The 20,465-nt window shown below is 39.9% G+C and overlaps 1 protein-coding gene across 2 annotated transcripts in view; it reads left to right on the top strand.

The window, feature by feature from the left end:
- Positions 1 to 20,465, top strand: part of GRB10 (growth factor receptor bound protein 10) — a 144,863-nt gene that overhangs the window by 26,103 nt on the left and 98,295 nt on the right. For both annotated transcript variants that reach the window (XM_059855472.1, XM_059855480.1), the window contains exon 2: positions 10,066 to 10,163. In XM_059855472.1, the coding sequence (XP_059711455.1) occupies positions 10,113 to 10,163 (51 nt within the window). In that variant the 5' untranslated portion in view covers positions 10,066 to 10,112. The remainder of the gene's footprint in view (positions 1 to 10,065; positions 10,164 to 20,465) is intronic.

Raw genomic sequence — 20,465 nt, 5'->3', positions numbered from 1 at the left:
TGGAGGTGGGAGAACGCAGTTGGGACCTCTGTGTGGGTGCCAGGCTTGGAGTACAGGTGTTTTGTGGGTTGAAGGATGTTGGTATACAGGGAAGGCACTTTGGCTGCATCTGGAGCCTACACCCTTGGAGAAAAAATGTTCCTCTCCGGCAGCTCTGGAGTCTGAAGGTTAACTAGGGATGTTCCTTGTTTAATGCATATCTAGTAAAACTTCAGTGTTGGGAATATTCACCATTTCATACCTCTGTTAAACAGCCTCATAAGGCTTGAAACAAGGCCTGATTTCCTTTATGCCACCCTGAAAGTACAGTAGGGAAGAAGCTATTAATGTAGGTGGCTTGGCGAAATATTCTAGTCAAGTTATTTGGCCTGCTACTCAGCCTTCGATATGTAATCTTTCGGTACTGCCAAAATACCATTCTAATTAAGTTGACATAGTCTATGAAGCCTGGGTGGTATTACTTCAGTTTTCTTCCCTGTGCTTTCCAACGCTGCATTTTGAAAGGGTTGGTGGAAGCTGTGACACTTGCAACCTCACCACAGTCTTCATTAAGCTGGGATTTTGGTCACCTTATGACCTTCAGAATCAAAGGAAGAATATCTTCTTTCTTCCTCTCTGCAGGTACAAGTTAATAGCAGTAAATAAGTTTCACTAATGCACATGAAACATGTGATCAGCTGGCCAGATTTCAGCTTTTTGTTGAACATTAGCTCTTGTACAAAATATTAACCTATTCTCTAGGTTTATTTTTTGTTTTGTTTACACTTACTTGAAAAAGCTATGCCCTGTTTGTCCCAGGGTGGTATTATAATTGCAAGTAGGTCAGCATACTCGCTTTTGAGATGTCAGCTTGAAATTGTTTTTCAAGGGCTAAAAAACGTAAGAGGGTAAGAAAGACTTTTGCATTGCTGATATCCTTTATTTATTTATTTATAGAAATTCTTAGCCTGTATTCAAGAATAGAGCACCAGTAACATTTCAGATGTGTTCTGAAAGTCGTCACTGATTGCCTTGCTGCTAACCATAAGCTACCCGTGGATTTGAAGCTTGTGTGTTGCATAACGCCAGCAAATGCATTTGAGATTACAAAATGGTCTCTTTGCTCTAAGAAGAGATTGCTGTGATTTGTTAGTGAGGCAGTGTTAAAGTACACATGGGGTATCTGTGACATCAGTATCTTAAAACTACAAGCAGTTTTTTTGCAGTTGAGCGAGCTCTGGCACTGCTGGTGCTTCATTGCAAAGGAGTGAATGGGTGCAGTCTCCAAACTGGATAGTTTTTTATGTTCCAGTCAATCAAGGGTGTACATATTACTTTAATTTCTGTGTGTGGTCCCTTGCACTTCTTGCACTTCTTTATTATAGCCCTCTTGAACAGACAGGATTTTCCGTTCATCTCAAGAGCAGCACAGTATTTGTTGGACTTGCTTGCACACTTTACAGCTAGAAGCAGAGTTGGTCATTGCTTGGGGGTTGATGTAGTCCAGAGCTCTCCTGGCTCTGTTGCATTATCACTTACAAGCCCTTCTGTGGTAACCCTTACCCTGCTGTATGTGAGAGGTAAAAGGGCTTTGCTTGTTTATTTTTGCTACTTGCTGCTGTTACTTGCTATGGTGTCCTCATCAGAATTGTTTCAAGAGTTGAATTCTTTGGAATAAGTAATGTTTGGGAGTAGTTGCCACAAAACTACTTGGAGGTACAGTTGATGCTGGGGAATGCATCTCTGCTCACAGAATGTGATTTTTTTTTTTTTTTTTCAGAGGGTAAGCAGAAAGTCTTTCTTTTGAGCGCTCTAACCATATAAATGAGGTATACTGAGAGTAACCTTCTCACTTAAGTGTACCTTTTATGGTATCTCAAAGAGATACCATCTTAGTGAGTAGCTTGCAGTTTGAATTGAAATGTCTAAACTTGCCTTCTAGCCTTAACCATTTGTATGGAATGGGACTATGTAAATAAACCAGTGCTTGTTCATGAGCATAAATCACAGATAACTGTAAAAGCCTCTTCAATTGATTTTCTTCAAAAACACAAAGCTTGATGTCTATATAAAAGCTTCTGATAATCCTAGTTAATAACTCTTCCCAGAAAATCTTGTACCAAGAGAACAGCAAGTGATACACATACAATTACTGTGTTAACTATCAGCATTAAAACCTATAAATTGTCAAAGTAAAACCCCTAATGTCTGATGTCATTGGTCCACAATAATGAAGCTTTTTTTCCAGGAAAAGTATTTTAACCCACCTGACAATGCTGGGGAGCAGGCGAGACCCTTAGGAGGGATGTGAATGGTATTGGTAGATATCTCCCTGTCGCTTTCTGTGCACAAGTGTGAGTGTTGGTTTTGAAGTCAGCCTGATTGTCAGCCCCCTGTAGCTAGCATGGTGTAACAAAACCCTGGCAAGTTCTTTGAGAAGCTGTGGTGCCCCCTGCATAAAGATCCAAGGAAAGTAAAATAGGCTGTGAATAATTATGGTGATTGATGAATGCATCATTTGGATGAAACAGGCTTAAAATGCTTGGAAAACTGATCAGTATGTCATGTGACAGGAGATTGCCTTTTGTTGTTTCTCTTTTTTTTTTATATCTTTGTCCTTTGCATCATCCAGGAGGGGACAATAGTTTTCTGCATGCTTTGAAAGATTCTCCTCCAAAATGAAGGAGTGTTGTAGAGAAATAAGGGAGGAGAAGCTGGGAGCAGGGCATCCTTGCTGCAGATTGCTATTCTAGGAGTTGAAAAGTCTCTCTATCAAACCTTTGTATGTATATTTCAACTATTATTATGCACTCCTCAGCTGTTACTTTTACAGCCTGCTGACTTCTGTTGGAGGCTGTAAAAGTAACAGCTGAGGAGTGCATGCTACCATCTTGTCACCTTAGTAAAGGCAAGTTGAGTCTGGTCAGTCTGTCCAAAGGATGTTTATGGATAGGCATGTAGATTAAGATATGGTTTCAAACAGAATCTGTAATGATCTGACTTACTTAAAAGAAAAAAACAAACAAAAAGCAACACTGTGCAGAGGCTGATGAACTTTAATTGTTTATAAAAATGTCTTGTGTGTAGTTAAGTCTCTGGGCTGGGGGGGTCTAGAGCCCTTGGCTTTCAAATCCCACTGCAGAGCAGAGGGAAGGACCATTCACACCAGTTGCCTGTTGGAAGCATAAAGGCTCAGTAGTGTGTTAAATGCAAAAAGCAATGCTTTGGTAGGTAGGCAACAAAAGCAGACTTTAGTTGAGTTGGTACCAGAAGGTGAAAGTTAAGTGCCTTTGAGAAAAACTTCGTATTTTATTTGGAGATCTGTCCGAATGTTTGACTTCTGTGAGATGCCTGGAAAGCATTAATTCTCACGGATGTGCAGGAGGAAAGGTTTGCCAGCTCCTAATAGCAGTAAACAAAGAAAATGAAAGTTCACAGGTTGCCTTGGCCAATGTAATAGTTCGCTGCCACTGGAGAGGGGGTGATGCTGTTCCCTTCCCCTCTTGCTCATGGTCTCCTGCCGTTCACATTGTGCCAGCTGAGCTGCCTGTCAGATCTAAGTTTATTGCATTTGCTTCCTTAGCAGAACACTAACCCAGCAAAACAAATGCGTTAATTAACACAAGCTGAACTCATTAAGGACCATACATGACACAAAAGGGAGAGAAGGAGGGAGTGCCATGAAGCTGCTGGGAGGAAGTGGAGGAAGAAAGCAGAGCAAGGGCTGATGAAGAGTGTGGGATGTCTGTCCTGTTTTTGGCAGTAACAAGCTATTAAATCATCTTGACTGTTGTATAACTTAACTCTAAGCTTCAGGTTGGATATAAAAGCTTAAAATAACAGAAGGAAATAATTATTTAGACTGCTTCCCAAAATTATAAAATTTTGGATTCTGTTTTACGAGAATTGTGACTAGATTGGGGTGGGCAGGGAAGGCAAGATGATGACAACACAGAGAGATTGGAGACAGCATTTTTTTTGGTTCTCTGGAGGCAAAGAACGTTGTGAGAAACCATATATGCAAAACTGGAGACTGCTAGTCGTGGCACTGTCAGATGAACTTCACCTTGGGCTGCCTCACTTCTGTACCTCTCATGTCCCAGTCATGCATACTTGCACCTTCCCTACCTCTGCATATGGCTTGCTGGTTGGGTTGTCTGCTGAATACTACATGGGTTTTTATTTCAGTTTCTGTCTAATTAACATTTCATTTAGACTTTGGGACAAGTCTCTGTTTAGTTGCCAAAGTTCCTGCTTCAAAGCTATGGATTTGAAGCTATTAGGAGACAGAAGAGGATTTTCAGTGACCAAGGAAGACAGTGAAACTGCAGAGTTTTGTCAGTATTTACAAAGCTCATTATAGGCTTGGGGTTTGTTGTTTGGTTTTTTGATTTTATTTGTTTTGTTGTTTTTTTAAATTTTTTTTGTTTTTTTCATTTATTTGTTTTTTTTTTTCCCTTGGTTGTTTTTTTTGGTGGTATTGTCCAATGTTGTTGGGCTAAATACTTTTTTCCTTAGGACCTTATATTTGCTGTTAGTGAAGATGTTCTATCAGGAGGTGAACATGAATTCATGGGCTATGAGTCTTGAGCCCTTCCAAAATTTTAGGCAGAATCAGAAAACCGAAAAATGCTGAACTGCATGTATGTTATTTAATTTTATTTGGCAAGGCTCGAAGTGGGATGGCATCAGCTCTTCTGTGCTTCTTCTGAAGTATGTATCTGTTTTGGCTTTCAAAAGCCTGAATTGCCGTTGCCAAGATTCTTCACTTTCTGGCAAAAGTACAATGGCAAATGGCTTCCTTTACAAGGTGTAATATTTAGACTAACAGCTTTGCAATTAAGAATGGCAAAAGAGAATTATATTCCCTTTTTTTATAAGACCAGATTTTTTAGTATGGTTTCGTGGGAGTGTTTGGACGTAACTGAAGTGCTTTTGATTGATGATTTATATTTTGAACAGTGCTTTTCATTTTAGTGCGCAACACTCGCCTGAAATTTTAGCTAGAACAATGCTTTGTTTTCAAAGATGTTCAAAGTATTCCTCTACTTAGGCAGTTGCTCCATATCATAGACTTGCAAATGCCTTTTGGATACATATATGTAACAAAATGGGTGTGAAGATACCAATTCCTGCAAGGAAAATGGGGAGAAACTGGGAAAGCTGCAGGTGTTCTTAAATACTACCTGCTGCTAATCTCAGTAGGCCATCAGGGTGTTGACGATCATGTCATTATGTCTTTTGCGGTTGGAGAGTGGTTCCATTCTGGAGTGTTTGGGAGGAAAAAGAAAACTTTTTTGAAGGGAAACTAGCCAGGTATTATTTTTCAGCATGGGCAGACTGGAGACTTTGGGTGTGAGGAGGAACATTCAGAGCTGGGGAGAGAAGCAAGTGTGTGTTTGAATGGAATGAGTGAGAAACTTGACCGCTTGAGAAAGTAGTCAGTAAAATGTTTGAGGGGATGAATTCAGTCCTGGTGACCAAATGATCCCTTAGGGAGAGTGAAGAGTATTCTCAGTGTTGTAAACTGACACAGTCTCCACCTGAAGCTATCACTAAAAGAGGGGAAGATGCTTTAGAAATCCTTAGGTGTACTGATTGCTTGAAGCTGTGATGAAATCTGATGGCAAACTTGTGTGCTGCCCAGGGTGTTTTAGTCTCCTTGGTCCAGCCAGCTCAGGAATCTGATGGCACTTTCTTTTCAGCCCACATAGTCATTCAGGCTTCATTTTTGTGAGAAATTGTCTGGATCTTGCATGCAAAAGCACATCTGGGTCTTGGAGTATCAGTGCAGCTGGGGACATTGCTAGCTGTCAGGTCTTTCCACAAGGGAAAATTCACTGGCGTGCCTCATGCTGCTTGTATCCAACTTTTTTTCCATTGTAACTATGGCAATAGGAGTAGACTGGTAAGAAAGTGGCAGAGTCTGGGTACTCATGCCTGTGTTGCTTGGTGTTTCTATAGACCTGCTTCACTTCATCTTGTAAACCTGTTTTGGTGATACAGATAAACACCCGTGCATGTGTGTATATGTGTGTGTGTATGTATATACATATATATATATATTTATATGTACACACATGTCTGCAATAAAAAACAGAAGACTTTCCTAGATGGTATGAAGTAGTGGAGAGCCTACAGCCAGGAGAACAGCCAGATGAAGTCTTGGAAATTGCTCCTTGTGTAGACTGAGAAGAGAGGAACTTTTTCTCCCTGGGTCTTCAAGATATTAAATCTAGTCCAGTAGACTCAACTCAGACAGTTCTGAAGGTAAGTTAGGGAGAATATTTTTAAGACCTTGTTCTAGTTTCTTAGGAAAATCCAGGTCTGCAAAACTTAATTCAGTATTGTGGGGAGAAATGAATAGTGATACTTAGTGTCTGAGAGAATAAAAGATACACATTAAACAGAGGGGAAGGCTTTTAACTTGTATGTAAAACCTGAGATGTTAGATAAAGGACTTCAAGTCAAAATTAAGGCTGTGCTGAAGCTTTTTCCCCTTCCCTCTTTCACAATAGTTCAGCTACAGAAAGCAGAACATTATAGAAGAAAAATGATAAAATACTTAAAAGGGTACAACATTCAACAAATATGTTAAGTTACCTTTTATAAAAGAGCATAAATCCAGTTTTCAAGAGCTCTGGAGCTTGTCTTGCAACTCTGCCAGGTTAAAATCCTTTTCTTTTTTTTCCCTCCTCCTCCTGTTCCTAACTAATCTGCAAGCAATTGCATTTTAAAAATTATTTTTCTCTTGAATTTCAAGACTTTGACAGATGGCACATGTAGAACCTGGAAAACTTCCTGAATTGGCAGAGTGACCATACCCCTGCCATTTTCCTACCAGTATCCGTAGGTGCGTAGGCTGTGTCTGCTTCCAGAGTGCTGGGCGAGATACCGTTTCCTCTGCTGGGAATGTGAGGATAACAAGTGATAAATCAGAAAAACATACCTGGTGATGGGCTTAATTTGCAGTTAATAGACAACTTAATCTGCTGGTTAGCTGAGTAATTTGAGTGTGACTTAAACAACCCATTCAGAGCAGTGACAGTCTCCAGGGTGCATACCTGCAGTGTTTTCCATGCAGGATTAATATCAATCTTTTAGATCGTGTGAGTTTGTTGAACACTTTTGGGAGGCTGAGACATCGAAGCTGTGCCTCACAATGGTCTGTTCTTTATTCTGGAGAATGTGATACCAAAAATTAGTCTCATGACCTTTGAAACGTGGTTTATCATGACTGTCCTTCTTTCAGGTCCTCTGTCCAAGGCAGAGCTCTGAAGCCAATAAAAGCACATGAAATCTCCTGGTTCTGAGTGTGCACAGTCTGTCTCGCTCAGTGCTCCATGACAGTTGTTCTCACCACTGAATGTCCTGTGTTTTGTAACAGTGATTGACTACATTGCTTGTTTCCTATTTAGAATCCTTTGGAATTTCCCTCCCTCATCTAAGGCATTTTAGGAAAAGGGTAGTAACTTGGCACTTGAATACCTCTTTGTGATTTGTGCTGTGTAAATTGTGTGGAAAGAACATGTATGTCTGTGTGCAGCTACAGTCTCTGATGAGAACTGACAAGCTAAATACCATATTTAAAGACAACAGCATAGGAAAAATTGATCTATTTCTCTTTTTAAGGTCATGAACACATGAATTGGTGTAGAGTTCTGTCTCTATGAAATTTATTACTTGTTGATGTGGTATAAGGACCTTAAAGGTGAGCAAAGGCTTTTTATATTCTTGGGGTAGGACTAGGTTGATAAACTGTTTTTAGACAGATCAAAAGAGATGAGATCTTAAATCAGTGTTAATGTGTGACTGACCAGGAATGATACCATCTAGAGATTATTGCTTTCCTCTGTTTCTGCGCGTTAACAAATGAATACTCAAGAATGTATCAGCGAGGCAAATGGTTCTTGATAAATTATGTGGTCTTGACTCCAGCTATTGTTTGAGGTAATTTATGATCTTCCACTGGTGTAATGGAGCTGTGGCATAAACTGCAGCACGCCCTAGAGTAGACAAATTGGTCTGGTATTGTTTCGGAACGTATTTAATCTATCTTGCTGTAAGTGAATTGGAGCCTTTTGCTGAAATGTCAAAGGACCAGTATTTTGATATTTAGTCCCAAATAACCTACCATTAAATTTGCAGCAGTTGTGCCTTTTTCTGATGTCTAAATACTGAAGTGATAATAAACATAAAACTGTTGCAGTGTAGAGAGCTCAGTTATTTTCCCTTACCCCTTTATGTTACCATTTTTTAGTCTTGGTGGGTTTAGAGGCTAATAATACAGATCTCTTTATTGATGCATTTTACCAACTTCATAACAGCTATTTTAGTGGCTTGCTTAATTTCTCTGTAGATGTGCTTATGTGAAAGAAAAAAAAAAAAATTGGTACTCCCCCAAGTGAAAAGACTTCTAAGAGCTTTTGTTAAATCCATGCTTAATTCTCCCTGAACAGACTGGGTGATTAAAGTGAAATCTTCAGATCAATCTGTAAAACTGACTGCAAACTTTTAGGTGTGGAGAAGTAGTTAGAAGGTTATAGACCACTCTTTATATTTTTAAAGACTAGCATCGCATCTACAGAGTTAGATGCTTGATGTGCCCCCCTCCCCCCCCCCTTGAATCCTGTAAGATTTTGGGTTTAATTTTTTTTTTTCCATAGTATTTGCTTACCTAGAATAAATAACCGGATTTGTGCGTATTTGATTAAATGGGTTTTCAGACTCGCTATTGCCAAAACCAGTTTCCTCCTGGGGTACTTGGCTGTATGAATTGATCACTGCAGAAACCCAGTAACTGCTTCCTGGAAGGAAGTTCCCAGGAGTTTGCCTGTCTTACTGATAGAGGAGAAGGCTACCGTACCTCAGCCAAACTCATCCTGGACCTAGGCAAAATAAAGTTTCCTTGATGAGTGCATGGTTTGTGTACTGTAGGGAGGAAGTCATCCGGGAACAGTTTGTCCAAGATGTTTTTTTACCCTTGTCCCTCACTTAACTGTCCCATAAATTTTGCAGCTTTGGTTTGGTGACAGGTCGTGTTTAGCAGAGAGCAATGGGTAGCCTGTTTAAAACTTGGGCTTTTGTTTTGAACACATAATTGACAATTAACAGCGAACCAGACAGGAGTTTGCTTGTGGTAGAAGTAAAAGTTCTGACTGTGCTTTGCAGCCTGCTTTTTCTTCCCCAGTCATACCTTTTTCATCTACTTGGAGGTGGTATCACTTGTCTTACACTGCAGGGGTGTGTCCACCCCTGCAGGTAGGAAGAAATGCTGGAGCAGCAAATAGTGCTTTATTTATTTACTTACTTATTTAGATTTATTTTTGTGTCCTTTTTATGAGGCAGTTATAATAACTTTCTTGACATTGTCTTACCTTATTTTTAGTTCTTTAGCCATATGTACCTCTAAATGTTTGCAGATTTCTTTTCAAGCTCTATTTGATCACAAAGTGATGCTTTAAGGGATACACAACTCACCTTGCAAAGTTGCTGCTAATAATCACTCAGGAGAACAAGTGCAAGACCTGAATGAATTTGTATGTGATGGTCTGATATATTGTGTGACAATGAAACCACGGGGAAAAAAAGCAGGCAGGAGAGGGTAAAGGTTAGAAGCTGTGTAGCCAGGCTTTGAAGGCTGATGCTGCATAATGATCTAGGTGATCTTCTGGGTTTTTTTCAACTTAAATGATTCTGTGATAAGTGACTGTCATCTTAATTAACTCAGAGATTTCAGTTTTCTTTCCACAATTGAAAACATAGCCTCAGGTGGTGAGAGCCAGTTTTCAAATGGCTTTTCAAACGGTTTTGCTGTGAAGGGAGGCCGTCATTTTTGCCTAAACAGTGGAAATAAAGCAGGAGCCACACAGCCTGAGAAGTTATGTTGGGTTTTTAAATGAATTATCAAATTGAATGTGCTTGCTAGGCTACGGGCAGCAAATGTGCACGTTTTCTACTTTAAGTTGATGCAAATCCTCATCGCCTCATCTTGATCTTCTCGGTCTCTCTCCTCCAACTGTTTTCAATAATAAGTTGATGAAATGTCTTCAGTATGGTTTCTGACAGTTTGTTTGTACTCTGCAGGTCCTGGGAAGCAGTAGATGTAATTTGAAGAAAATTTGAAGGAACAAATGGCTTTAGCTGGCTGCCCAGACTCCTTTTTACATCTTCCTTATCGGATAGTAAGTTGTGAAATTGCATGTTCGTGTCAGCTTGTAGCATCATATTGCTGTGTGCCGGTGATTGATTGTGCATTCAAACTTTTCATCAAACTGCTAATAGCTGTCTGGCAATTCTCTGGGTTTTGCTAACATTTTGGAAACAGAGCCTCTGTTACCATCCTGTATTCAAGTTCTGCTGCTGAAAAGACTGGATCATTAATATATAAGGATTTGATATTTGTCTTTAAAATAGCCATTTCCTAATTGGGAGAAGGCACTTGTTTCCAAAGAAAAGGTGGCAAGCTACAATCCCAGTGAAATGTCTTGCATCAAAGTGTATCAGTTTGCAGAATGCTATATTTGTAGGAACAAAGGCAGAGATTTTTACACTTGGTTAGATCCTATGTTTTTGAGTCATTGTGCTGTATCTAAGCAGCCAATATGGCATATTACAAAGAGTATATTTTAAAAACGCTCAGCTAAATTGAAAGGTACTTGACAAAAATGCATGTAAAAGTTCTGTTTTTTCCCCTGGGCAGTTTTAGTTGGCATAATGCTTGCTTTGTATTTTTTATGAAACTGTAAATTGCTAGTTTGGTTGTGATCTTTTCTTTGCACTTTTTATCTTCTGTTTTCATAATATGATTACCGCCCTGAGGATTCAGTTATGATTTTGGACCCTGCAGATACACAAATAATTAAACAGTGTCATGTGACATTAAAACCTTTTCCTTTTGTCCCAAGAGAAACATTGCTAGTAGTGATTACTACAGTCATGCTACTCATTTGGAAGAAAAGCAAAAAATGAGATAAAAACAACATTTCCAAAAAATCTCTTTAAGATTAGGATTCATACATGTTGTGTAATATGTCAACTTACAATTTTTTTCTCCAACAGGAAACCTCTAATTAGTTTAAAGTCTAATCTTAGTATATGCTGAGTTGTCAGCTGAATGTACCTGAATGCTTTTCCCGATAGCAGGAAAAACATAACAGTTCTTTTATAGCTTCTTTTGCAACTATAAAAATAGACTGGACTTTGAGAAATTGTATGTCCTGAAAATCTGTTACTCTACTTGGAGTTTTAAAGAATATGTGACTAGATGTGCCTGGACTTCATAATTTTGATGCACTGTGAAATTATGTTTCCAATTCATTTAAAGCATCATCTGAGTCATGATGTGAAGCTGAGGGAAAGGAGAGCTATGTAAGAGAAACTTGACATTCTAGGCAGTCATTTTTGAGCTGCAAATTCTTTAGCTGAGTGTCAATCTCTCCTGTGAAAACAGTGTCTTTAGTGGCTCATGGGAAGTAAAAATGTGAATTTTTGTTGGTACTCCCCTTTCTCTGACAAGCCCTGTAGATAATCTGCTTTAGTCTGGGTCAGTCAGCAGACTGAAAGTGTCAGAGCAACATGGGGTGACTTAAGATAGTGGGAAAGTGACTCAATTATTTTTGGTCAAAGCTTACTGTGTATTAACTACCTTAAGTGCTCATAGCCAGTTTGAAGACTAGCTCTGGAAGCCCATTCACAACTACTGTGCCTTCTGTCAGAACTGAAGTTTGCATTAAAAAAATCCTGAACATCTGTTTTTCCACCCCTACTAAATCTGACTTAGGAGCTTTCATCAACTTGTCTTTCAAATTTGGCTGCAGTGAAAGCATTTTGTTGGTAAAGGGCTGAAAGAAGGTTAAATTAAATGTGCTCTAGATTAGAGTGTAAAGAAGTATTCTATTTTTTCAGCACATTTTCTAACTTAATATGAATGAGAAGCTATGAAGGACAGCTCCAGAGATCCCGAGGTTGGGACCTTAATGCTGTAAATTCAGTATTAGAATAAATTGACACATTGGAGATTGGGATTATATTCAAGGCAAGAAAAATTAGAACCTGGGTAAGTGAGTATGCCCTAGAGAATATCCTTTAGGTTGTCTTGCTGCCAATCCACCTTTTCTTATTTTTTAAAATATTTTTAGAGAGATGGGCAAAGTATAGATCTCTGATTTTCTTACTGGGCTCTTTGTTTGCAAGGTTTGCTGCTTTCAGAACCTTTCAGGTCTTGTTTAAGAGCTTTTCTTTCTTCTTTTTCTTTTGACTTTCTCAGGAGTTAGCACATAAACCAGTCACACTGAGTCCATTCTCCTAGAATCAATCTCTAGCTCTGAAAAAAAAAAAAAAAATCAATACTATCTTTCAGTGGCTTTCACGAGTCCTTTCCAAATTCTTGAACTCTTCAATAAAAATCCAGCAGTGAGAATTGGCAGTATTTGTCTTCTGTTCCTGGAAATTCAGAACATAGTCCCAGAATTTCTCAGAAAAAATGGGATGATTTACTGTGTTTCCGTTCTTTTGCAATCTGTAGTCACAACAGTATTTATGTGCAGTGACTTGAACTCTTGGGGAATATTTAGTTCTTTAACCCTTTGCTTTAATTGTATAAGTCTCAGTGACATAAATAACAAAAAAAAAAAGGTTTTTTCTCAGTTTATGAAGATAAAATTTCGGGCATAAGGAATGTTCTGTTTGTCTTCCACCTTCTGCCTTCTGTTTGTTTTCTCATGACCAAAGTGCAGGTATGACTTCAGTAATAATTGATGTAGTTTGGCTTTACTGAGCTGGATTCTTATTTGGGGAAGAACTTGTAACTTGGTATAAAATGGACTACAAGCACTTGGCCACAAAGTAGGGAGAAAATGGAAATGCTTTCTCTTATGTCTACAGAGCTGTGGATTTTAGGATTGCTAATAATCCTCTTGATCAGATAAGAGTGCAAAATAGTGCACATCATACTTGAAAAGCTTTGAGCACTTCAAGAGTAGGAATTAAATACATAAGAGTATTAATCAGAGGCTAGCTACTGTAATGAAAGCCTCTTTCAGTGATGTCAAATTTGTGGATGGGGAGGTGATTTGCTGCCAGTACTAGAACTACAATAGCAACATTGCTCTGCCTTTGTCTGGAGGAGCAGTTAGGCAGAGGTTCTCCATGTTTTAGTATGGCAGCTTTGATCCTTGTTTTCAATAAAATGATACAGTAAGTTAGAAGACACCTTTGGAGGTCATCTGATCAAAGTCCATGGCATATTGTTTTCCTGGAGTGCTTCATCTTAGAGAGTGTGTTTTTTGGGAAACTTGCTTTATTTATTTTCAGGGGTGGCTTGCTTAGATTGGGCAGTTAGAGAAGAGAGGGTTTCTTTTTTAGTGAAAGGAGAGGAAAAAAACCTTTTTGATTTGAATAAATACCTAATTTAATTAGAGAATTACCTTGATGGATGCAATAATCCGCACCCTTGTGACATCCAGATGCCTTCTATATGACTCAATCATCTCTGCCACTTTGGTATTGAACAGTCTGTTATTTGATGTTAATACAGGTATACATGCTGCAGTCCATGATTGTGTGCATAAAATGTCTTTTATTGTAAAAAAAACTTGCATGAAAAACATTTATTTGCAGATTTTGTCTCCAGGTGGGCTTGGAGAGGGCTGTTGAAACCTATGGTTTGGTTTGCATTGTCTGCCTGACACTGTTTGAATATCTTCATTAACTTGGCTGTTGACAATTGTTGATCGATTCTTTGGAGATGTCGCCTGCCAGTTGTGGTAAGAAAGGCACCAGGCCAAAATGGTTCTGATCGTTCCTCTCCTCAGCTGGGCAGGGAGAAGAAAACATAACAAAAGGCTTATGGGATGAGGTAAAGGCAGGGAGAAATCACTCACTGGGTACCATCACAGGCAAAACAGACTCAACTGGGGGAAATAAGTTTAATTTATTACCAATCAAATCAGAGTAAAGTAATGAGAAATAAATTTTAAAAACACAGTCCCCCCACCCTGTCCTTCTTCCCAGATTCTGCTTCACTCCCAATTTGCTCTCTCTCCTCCCCTCTAGTGATGCAGCAGGATGGGAAATTCATTACACGTTGTTTCTGACAATCCTTCCTTCTCAGAGGGAGGACTACTCACGCTCTTCCCTTGCTCCAGTATGGGGCCCTTCCCAGGGAGACAGACCTCCATGAACTTCTCCAGTGTGCATCCTTCCCACATAACCCTAAGTCCCTTCTATAGGGTGCAGTCCTTCTGGAGCAGGATGCTGTGCCTTGGGGGGTCACAGGGCATAACCTGCTCTGGTGTGAGCTCTTCTCTCCATAGGTGCACAGGTCTTGACACATGGGTGCCAGCAGCCTGCTCCAGCGTGGGCTTCCCACAGTGTCACAGCCTCAGTTGTGCATCTACATACTCCAGCACAGAGCCCTGAATGAGCTGTGGGTGGATCTCTGGCTCCCCTGTGGGACTCTATGGGCTGCAGGGGACACAGTTGCATCACCATGGGCTGCAGGGAAATCTCAGCTCCAGTTCCTGGAGCACCTCCTCCCTCTCCTTCACTGACCCTGCTTTCTGCAGAGCTGTTTCTCTCACATATTCTCACTCCTCTCTTTATCTGCAATTTGTCGTGGCTTAGGAATGGTACTCCTTGATTTAGTTTCCCCAGTGAGGCTCTCCAAATCACACTGTTCCTGGGTCATCTCCCTACTCCTGCCGCTGGGGATGGCCAGAGAGGAGAACTGGAGGCACAAAAGGCAAACAGGTTAAGGTGAGAACAGTTTACTGGGAACAGCCATGAAATAAGAAAAGGAACAGTAACAGCAGCAGGGTAACAGTAGCAGCAAACACTATTGACAACAAAAGTGTTTATTAGAGAATGAGTTTCACATGCAGGACACTCAGGGAACGTGACCAGTGCCAGGCTTGCTCATCAGGAAGGAACCCCTTCTCAGAATCCCCCTTTTCTGACCCCGGACAATGAGGTGAGATGGTGTAGAATAACCTCGCTGTCCTAGCAATGCCAGCTCCCAGCTACTTCAAACATTAACCCTGTCTTGGTCAGAATCAGGACGCAGTTAAGCAGATGTTTTGTTTTCTTTTCTTCACAGAAGCCAACCTGGTCCCTCCCCCACACCTAAAGCCTTCTCTTGCAAACCCAATACATGATTTTCAAGATTCAAAACAAATGGTGGCTTAATTTACTCTTATTAGGCTTAAATGTACAAGGATTCTGCTTGCATAAAATTAATCCTGGAGTTTGGGTTTTTTCACCCTAAGAGGACAATATGGAAGGACCAGAGTGCACAAGCAGGCTTTCAAAGTCCTTGGGCATAGCTGAGGGAAAAAACACCAGATGCATTATTACATTGCATCATTCCTCTACATATTGCATAAAGAAAAGCTGAAATGTTGCTACTGCCAATGCAGAAAGTCATCAGATTTGTGAAATATGGTGTCAGTCAACAGATCTTTTATTGACGATACTCTTGTTTTAACAGTTTACATGGATGTGGTGTAGAGGGTTGACGGACTGGAGCAGACAAAGTACAAAGCAGCGCGAACATTAGTGAATGTTTTTACAAGACATGTTGCCTCCAATATGAAGTTATGAAATCTGTCTCCCTGAGTGCAGACTGCAAATGTTTTTTCCAGATAGAGTTGATTCTGCTTGTTAGTTTTCATTGAAGACCAACTGAAGCTAGATTTCTAGCTTTTATTTTTCTTGGAAACAAATCTGTTTAAAAATTGTCCTGAAACCAGTTGTTTTCATTAACCTTGAAATACAAGTGTGGTGCTTACCACACTCCACTTAAAGAGGAGTGGAAGTGTACTTGCCATCATTATGGTGTATCATCAGAATGAAATACAGCAACATCAAAGAAATTTGTATCTTGCACTAAGCTTATATGCAATTGATTACGGTTTCCCTTCTGACAAGAAATAGTAATCAATCTTTTTTTTTTTGTTTGTTTTTGATGTACCAGTTTACCTTTCTACATTTCCAGTCACTAGTATGTACCCTACTGTTTGCACTGCTGCTTTTGTATTCTAATTTACAGAATGGCAAAACATGAAGTCTTTTTTTGAAGGTGAATGCAAGCAAGAAATTTCAAGTGGCTCAGTCCACATTTTTCCAATTATATGAATTTTTTCAACCCATTGAGAAAAAAGGCTCAAAACACTCTAGTGGTCAATCATACCATTTGCTACTTGCATTACTACCACCATTGGTCAGGAAACAACGTAGATGTTGCAAATCAAGTGAGGAAATGAAGTAAAGAAGTTTAATTTCGCATCTTCCTATTAATGATTTCACACTTAAACACTAGACTGACCCTGTCGTGAAATGCAGGCAGTCTCTTGATTTAGCTCTGCTTTTCATTCATGTTTAAGACTATGATTTGCTACTTTTATGCTTGAGAGAAAGTTGAGGGGAGATCTTAGGAATGGATATAAATACCTGAAATGTTGTAAAGAGAATGGAGCCAGGCTTCTTTCCCTGGTGACCAGAGCCAGTGGGCATGATATGAAACACAGGAGGTTCCCCCTCGATACTGGGCAATGCTCTTTCACTGTGAGAGTGACTGAGCACTGGCAGAGGTGGTGGAATCTCTATCCTTGGAGATCATCCAAAGCCACCCAAACATGATCTCAGGCAACTGGCTGTAGGTGGCCCTGCCTGAGCAGAGGATTCGACCAGGTGACACCCAGAGGTCTTTTCCAACCCCAGTCATTCAGTGATAGCGTGAAAATCAAAAGCATTGGGTCTCTTTAGGTTCTGACTTCTATGCAAGTTTCAAGATGATACTTCAAGACTGAAAACATACCCACATTGATAAGAACATGCTATTTTCTGCTGTTCTCTCACAAAACTTCATGAGAACATTCTGAAGCAATGGTAACAATCAGTTTAGCAGACTATAGCACCAAACAAAATCCTGCATATTTTTTCATGCATTGGGTCTTTTCCAAATGAGTAAATATTTAACAAGCTGTTTACCAACTGGTTATTTTGGAGAAGTACCAGTATGAGTTTTTTCATGTGAATAACAGCTCTAATTTAACAGAAGAGAGTTGATGTACCAGTCCTAAGACAGCTTCACACTTGAAATACCTGCATAAATATAAAAAGATAGAAACGTGAAATACAAAGGAGTGGAAACTTTTTTTTAAAAAAAAACTGCATTGGTAATAGCCAACTGGAATTACATTAGTGATAGTTTGGGGGGATGTGCTTTTAACGAACCTTCCTCATACAGATGTTCTATGTTCTAAATATGAGTAAACAGTAACCAGTGGAGAAGATTATTTTGTTTTCTAAGTGGAAGATAATATTGCTGTGTACTTGGAGCTGTCGCTTTTCAGGAAAGTACTGTGGCTCGTATAGTTCTTAGTGTTGTTGTCCATGCCAGTTGGCTCAGAGAGATCTTTTCTATCCTTGGAAAAGACCAGTGATATAATGTTGCCTTATATTTAAGTATTTCCAAGAAATATATCTAGATACAGACCTTGCATAAAGTTATGCCCAGTACATTTTCTTGCATTACATAGTCTAAAGAGAATCTGTTTGATCAAAGGAAGGACAATATTTCATAAGCACTTATTTATATATATTTTTTAAAGTTAAAAAAGAAGGGAGGGTAAAAGTCCTCCAAACTACCACCCCAAATCCTGTGATATTGAATGAAGCTGTTTGTGTGATCAAATCTGAGAAGAGAATTTTCCTGTTTCTAGAAAGAAACTGTAGGTGCAGTTTCCAGACTTTATTGTTCATGTGATGCCTCATGGCAGAGACCTCCTTGTTTCTACACTTGCAGACTTTGTACTCCAAACTGAAGCTGCTGATTCAAAGAGTGGAGAGCCTGAACTCACTGTGGCCTTGGTGTGGTGAAGGTGCCATTTACTCTGTAAAGCTAGGGATAAATATATCAGGTCAACCGAGTACTAGCTAAGAGTGCTCTTTTTGCATCCCCTAAGAACTTTCTGTTCCATTCCTAATATAATGTAATCTGAAGTGGTCTTTTTAAAAAGTTATTTGTAGGTTCCTACAAAACCCTGCCACTTTTTGAGGTGTATCTTTCATTTCTAGTGTTGTAGGTATGTTCCCTTTGTGAAGAAGTAGGATGGAAAGTGCTGCACAGAGCAAGGACTTGTATGGCTGCCTTTGCTTTTTCAGGATGGAATTTTACCAAATTGATCAGCTTTCAGGAATCCTTCATGAACAAGGGGCCAGATTATTGGTATTAATGGCCTTTTATGCTAGATAGTATTGATATTTTAATCCAAGGCATTAAGATACAGTGTTTTTATTTCTGGTTTTGAAAGAACAGTGAGCAACCAAAGGTGGAACAAAATGCCCAGCAAAGCTCTCAGGCTTTACTGCTATTTTAAGATAGCTTTGGCCTGCGTGCTGGTACAACCAGTGTGCATATTTGAAATTCTGGCCTCTACAATGAAAAGACAAGCCCTCGGAAACAGCCAGTGGTTTTGGAGCATGCTGGTCCTTTGCAAGCTGAATGTTATACAATGACCTAAGACTCTACTACACGCTGGCTGTAGCTCTTGATGTCTTACACATTGGCTCCATTTTTTGACATAATTTTGGCAAGTGGGGGAACCTGGCAATCCTTCATGCTAGAGGCCCTAGCTCTAATAAGGCGCTTTAGTTATTAGCACAAGTAAATAGTTGTCCATTTGTGCTTCATTAATGCATATTAGTCATACAGTAAATACTGTCATGCTGGCAAATTCCCCAGAATAGTGAATACTTCTGTACAGTTCAGGAGGGGGTTTCTGACAAAGTGATGGTTGGCACCTTTCTTGAAAAAGTTCTTGAAGCAAGTCGTGTAGGAGAGTGGCTAGCTATTTTTTCAGCTCACATGAGATTTGTAGGATTGATACTTCAGTGGAGGCAAAGAGGTATTTTTGATGAATTTTATGCTGTTGCAGTAGGTTCCTCTGAAGTATTCAGTTGACTTTTCTACAGCCTTCAGCTATATTGAGGTAGGATGCTTTGGGCTGTGGGGAGTACAAATGAAGTGCTTCCTCTTCTAATGAAAATAGATGTTCCAGAAATCCCATGTGATTGTCCAGTATTGTAAAATTTTAACTAAGTATTTGAAGAAACCTAGTATGTGCAGCTAGATGAAATCAGAAGACAGCACAATGACGCATGATCTGTGTAAGTGTTCTGGTTTCTTGAGAGAGAAGACCTTTAGTACAAATGGTGTAAAACTGCAAGTGAATATGACTTGTTCTTTGGAACAGCCAGTGTAGATTTACGAGTTGTTTCTTTTTTTATCCTTTGAGTTCCTGGCAGTGACTTCCAGAAGGACTTGCTCCATACTCTTGCCAACTTGTCAAGGCTGACCAGCTTCTGGTTCTTCATATTGTCATCCTCACCTGTTTTGAAGGGGAATGTTTGCTGCCTCTGCACTCACCAGGATCATCCTCAGATTAGTTAGTTACTCTTTTGAAGATAGCAGAGAGTAGTCTTACTAGCATAGTGTTGATTAGCATCCTTAGCATCTTCTAATGCATCCTATCTGCTCCTGGTTAGCTTGTCTGATCCTTAACTTTCCTTTGCTGTCAGTAATGGTTCAATCCTCCAGATGCTGGCACTGTGCTCAAAGAACTGGGAGACATAACGAGGAACTAGGAAAAACTGAGGGAAAAAAAATCATTGGTCTTTTATGTCCTTGGCTGCTGGATCCTGTGCACAGCTGAGAAGTAACTAAACTAGTAGTAACCATCCTTTTGTCGTTACTTGCCTATATAACAATTCCTTGTTTTTTCTTGGCATCCTTTGCTTGCTCCAGCTTTTCTGCATGTGCACAATCTCCATGTTCTTTCTGTGTAACCTCTTCCTGCTTTAACACTCTTTGCGTTTCAGCATTTTAGCTGAGGCAGGAGATGCCTGTCCATTCAGCTGGCATTCTGCCATTCCCCTGTGACTTTCTGCATGCCACCTTTCTTGAGGTTTGAGTAGGCTGTCCTGCAAGATCAGATTGTTGCCCTGGGTACCTTGGTTCTTCAGAGAAGTGTGCCATGGGAACCTTCAGCACAGATCCTTGAACAGGCCAAAAATCTATTTTCCCACAGTCCAAGACTGTAATTCTGCTGGTAGTCTTGATCTCTTTGCTTACTCATTACTGTCTTCTCTGCATCATCTCCACTGCCATCAACCTCTTCCTCCCCAAATGTCTCTTCTTTGTCTATCAGTTGGCTTAGCCAGCTTGTTGGTCAAGCAGGAAAATGCTTCCCCAGTTGGCTCAGTGATCACATGTGAAATTATCTTCAACCCACTCCAGAAATCTTTGTAGAGTCCAGTGCTGGCTGCAGCTGGAGTGGCACTGTTTGCTCGTGAGCGGGTCAGAAACGTGATTTAGCCAATTTGTGTCAAGTTTCTCCCCATCCCATGCACCTGGCTGCAAAAATGGACTCATTTGGTTTGAGCAAGACAGGTATTCTGAACATTAATCTTCTTAAAGATGGTGA

The sequence above is a fragment of the Haemorhous mexicanus genome, chromosome 1 (genome assembly GCF_027477595.1).
Source record: "Haemorhous mexicanus isolate bHaeMex1 chromosome 1, bHaeMex1.pri, whole genome shotgun sequence".
In the NCBI taxonomy this organism is placed as follows: Eukaryota; Metazoa; Chordata; class Aves; order Passeriformes; family Fringillidae; genus Haemorhous; species Haemorhous mexicanus.
Note: the sequence above shows the minus strand (reverse complement) of the source record. Positions and strands in the feature narration are given on the sequence as shown.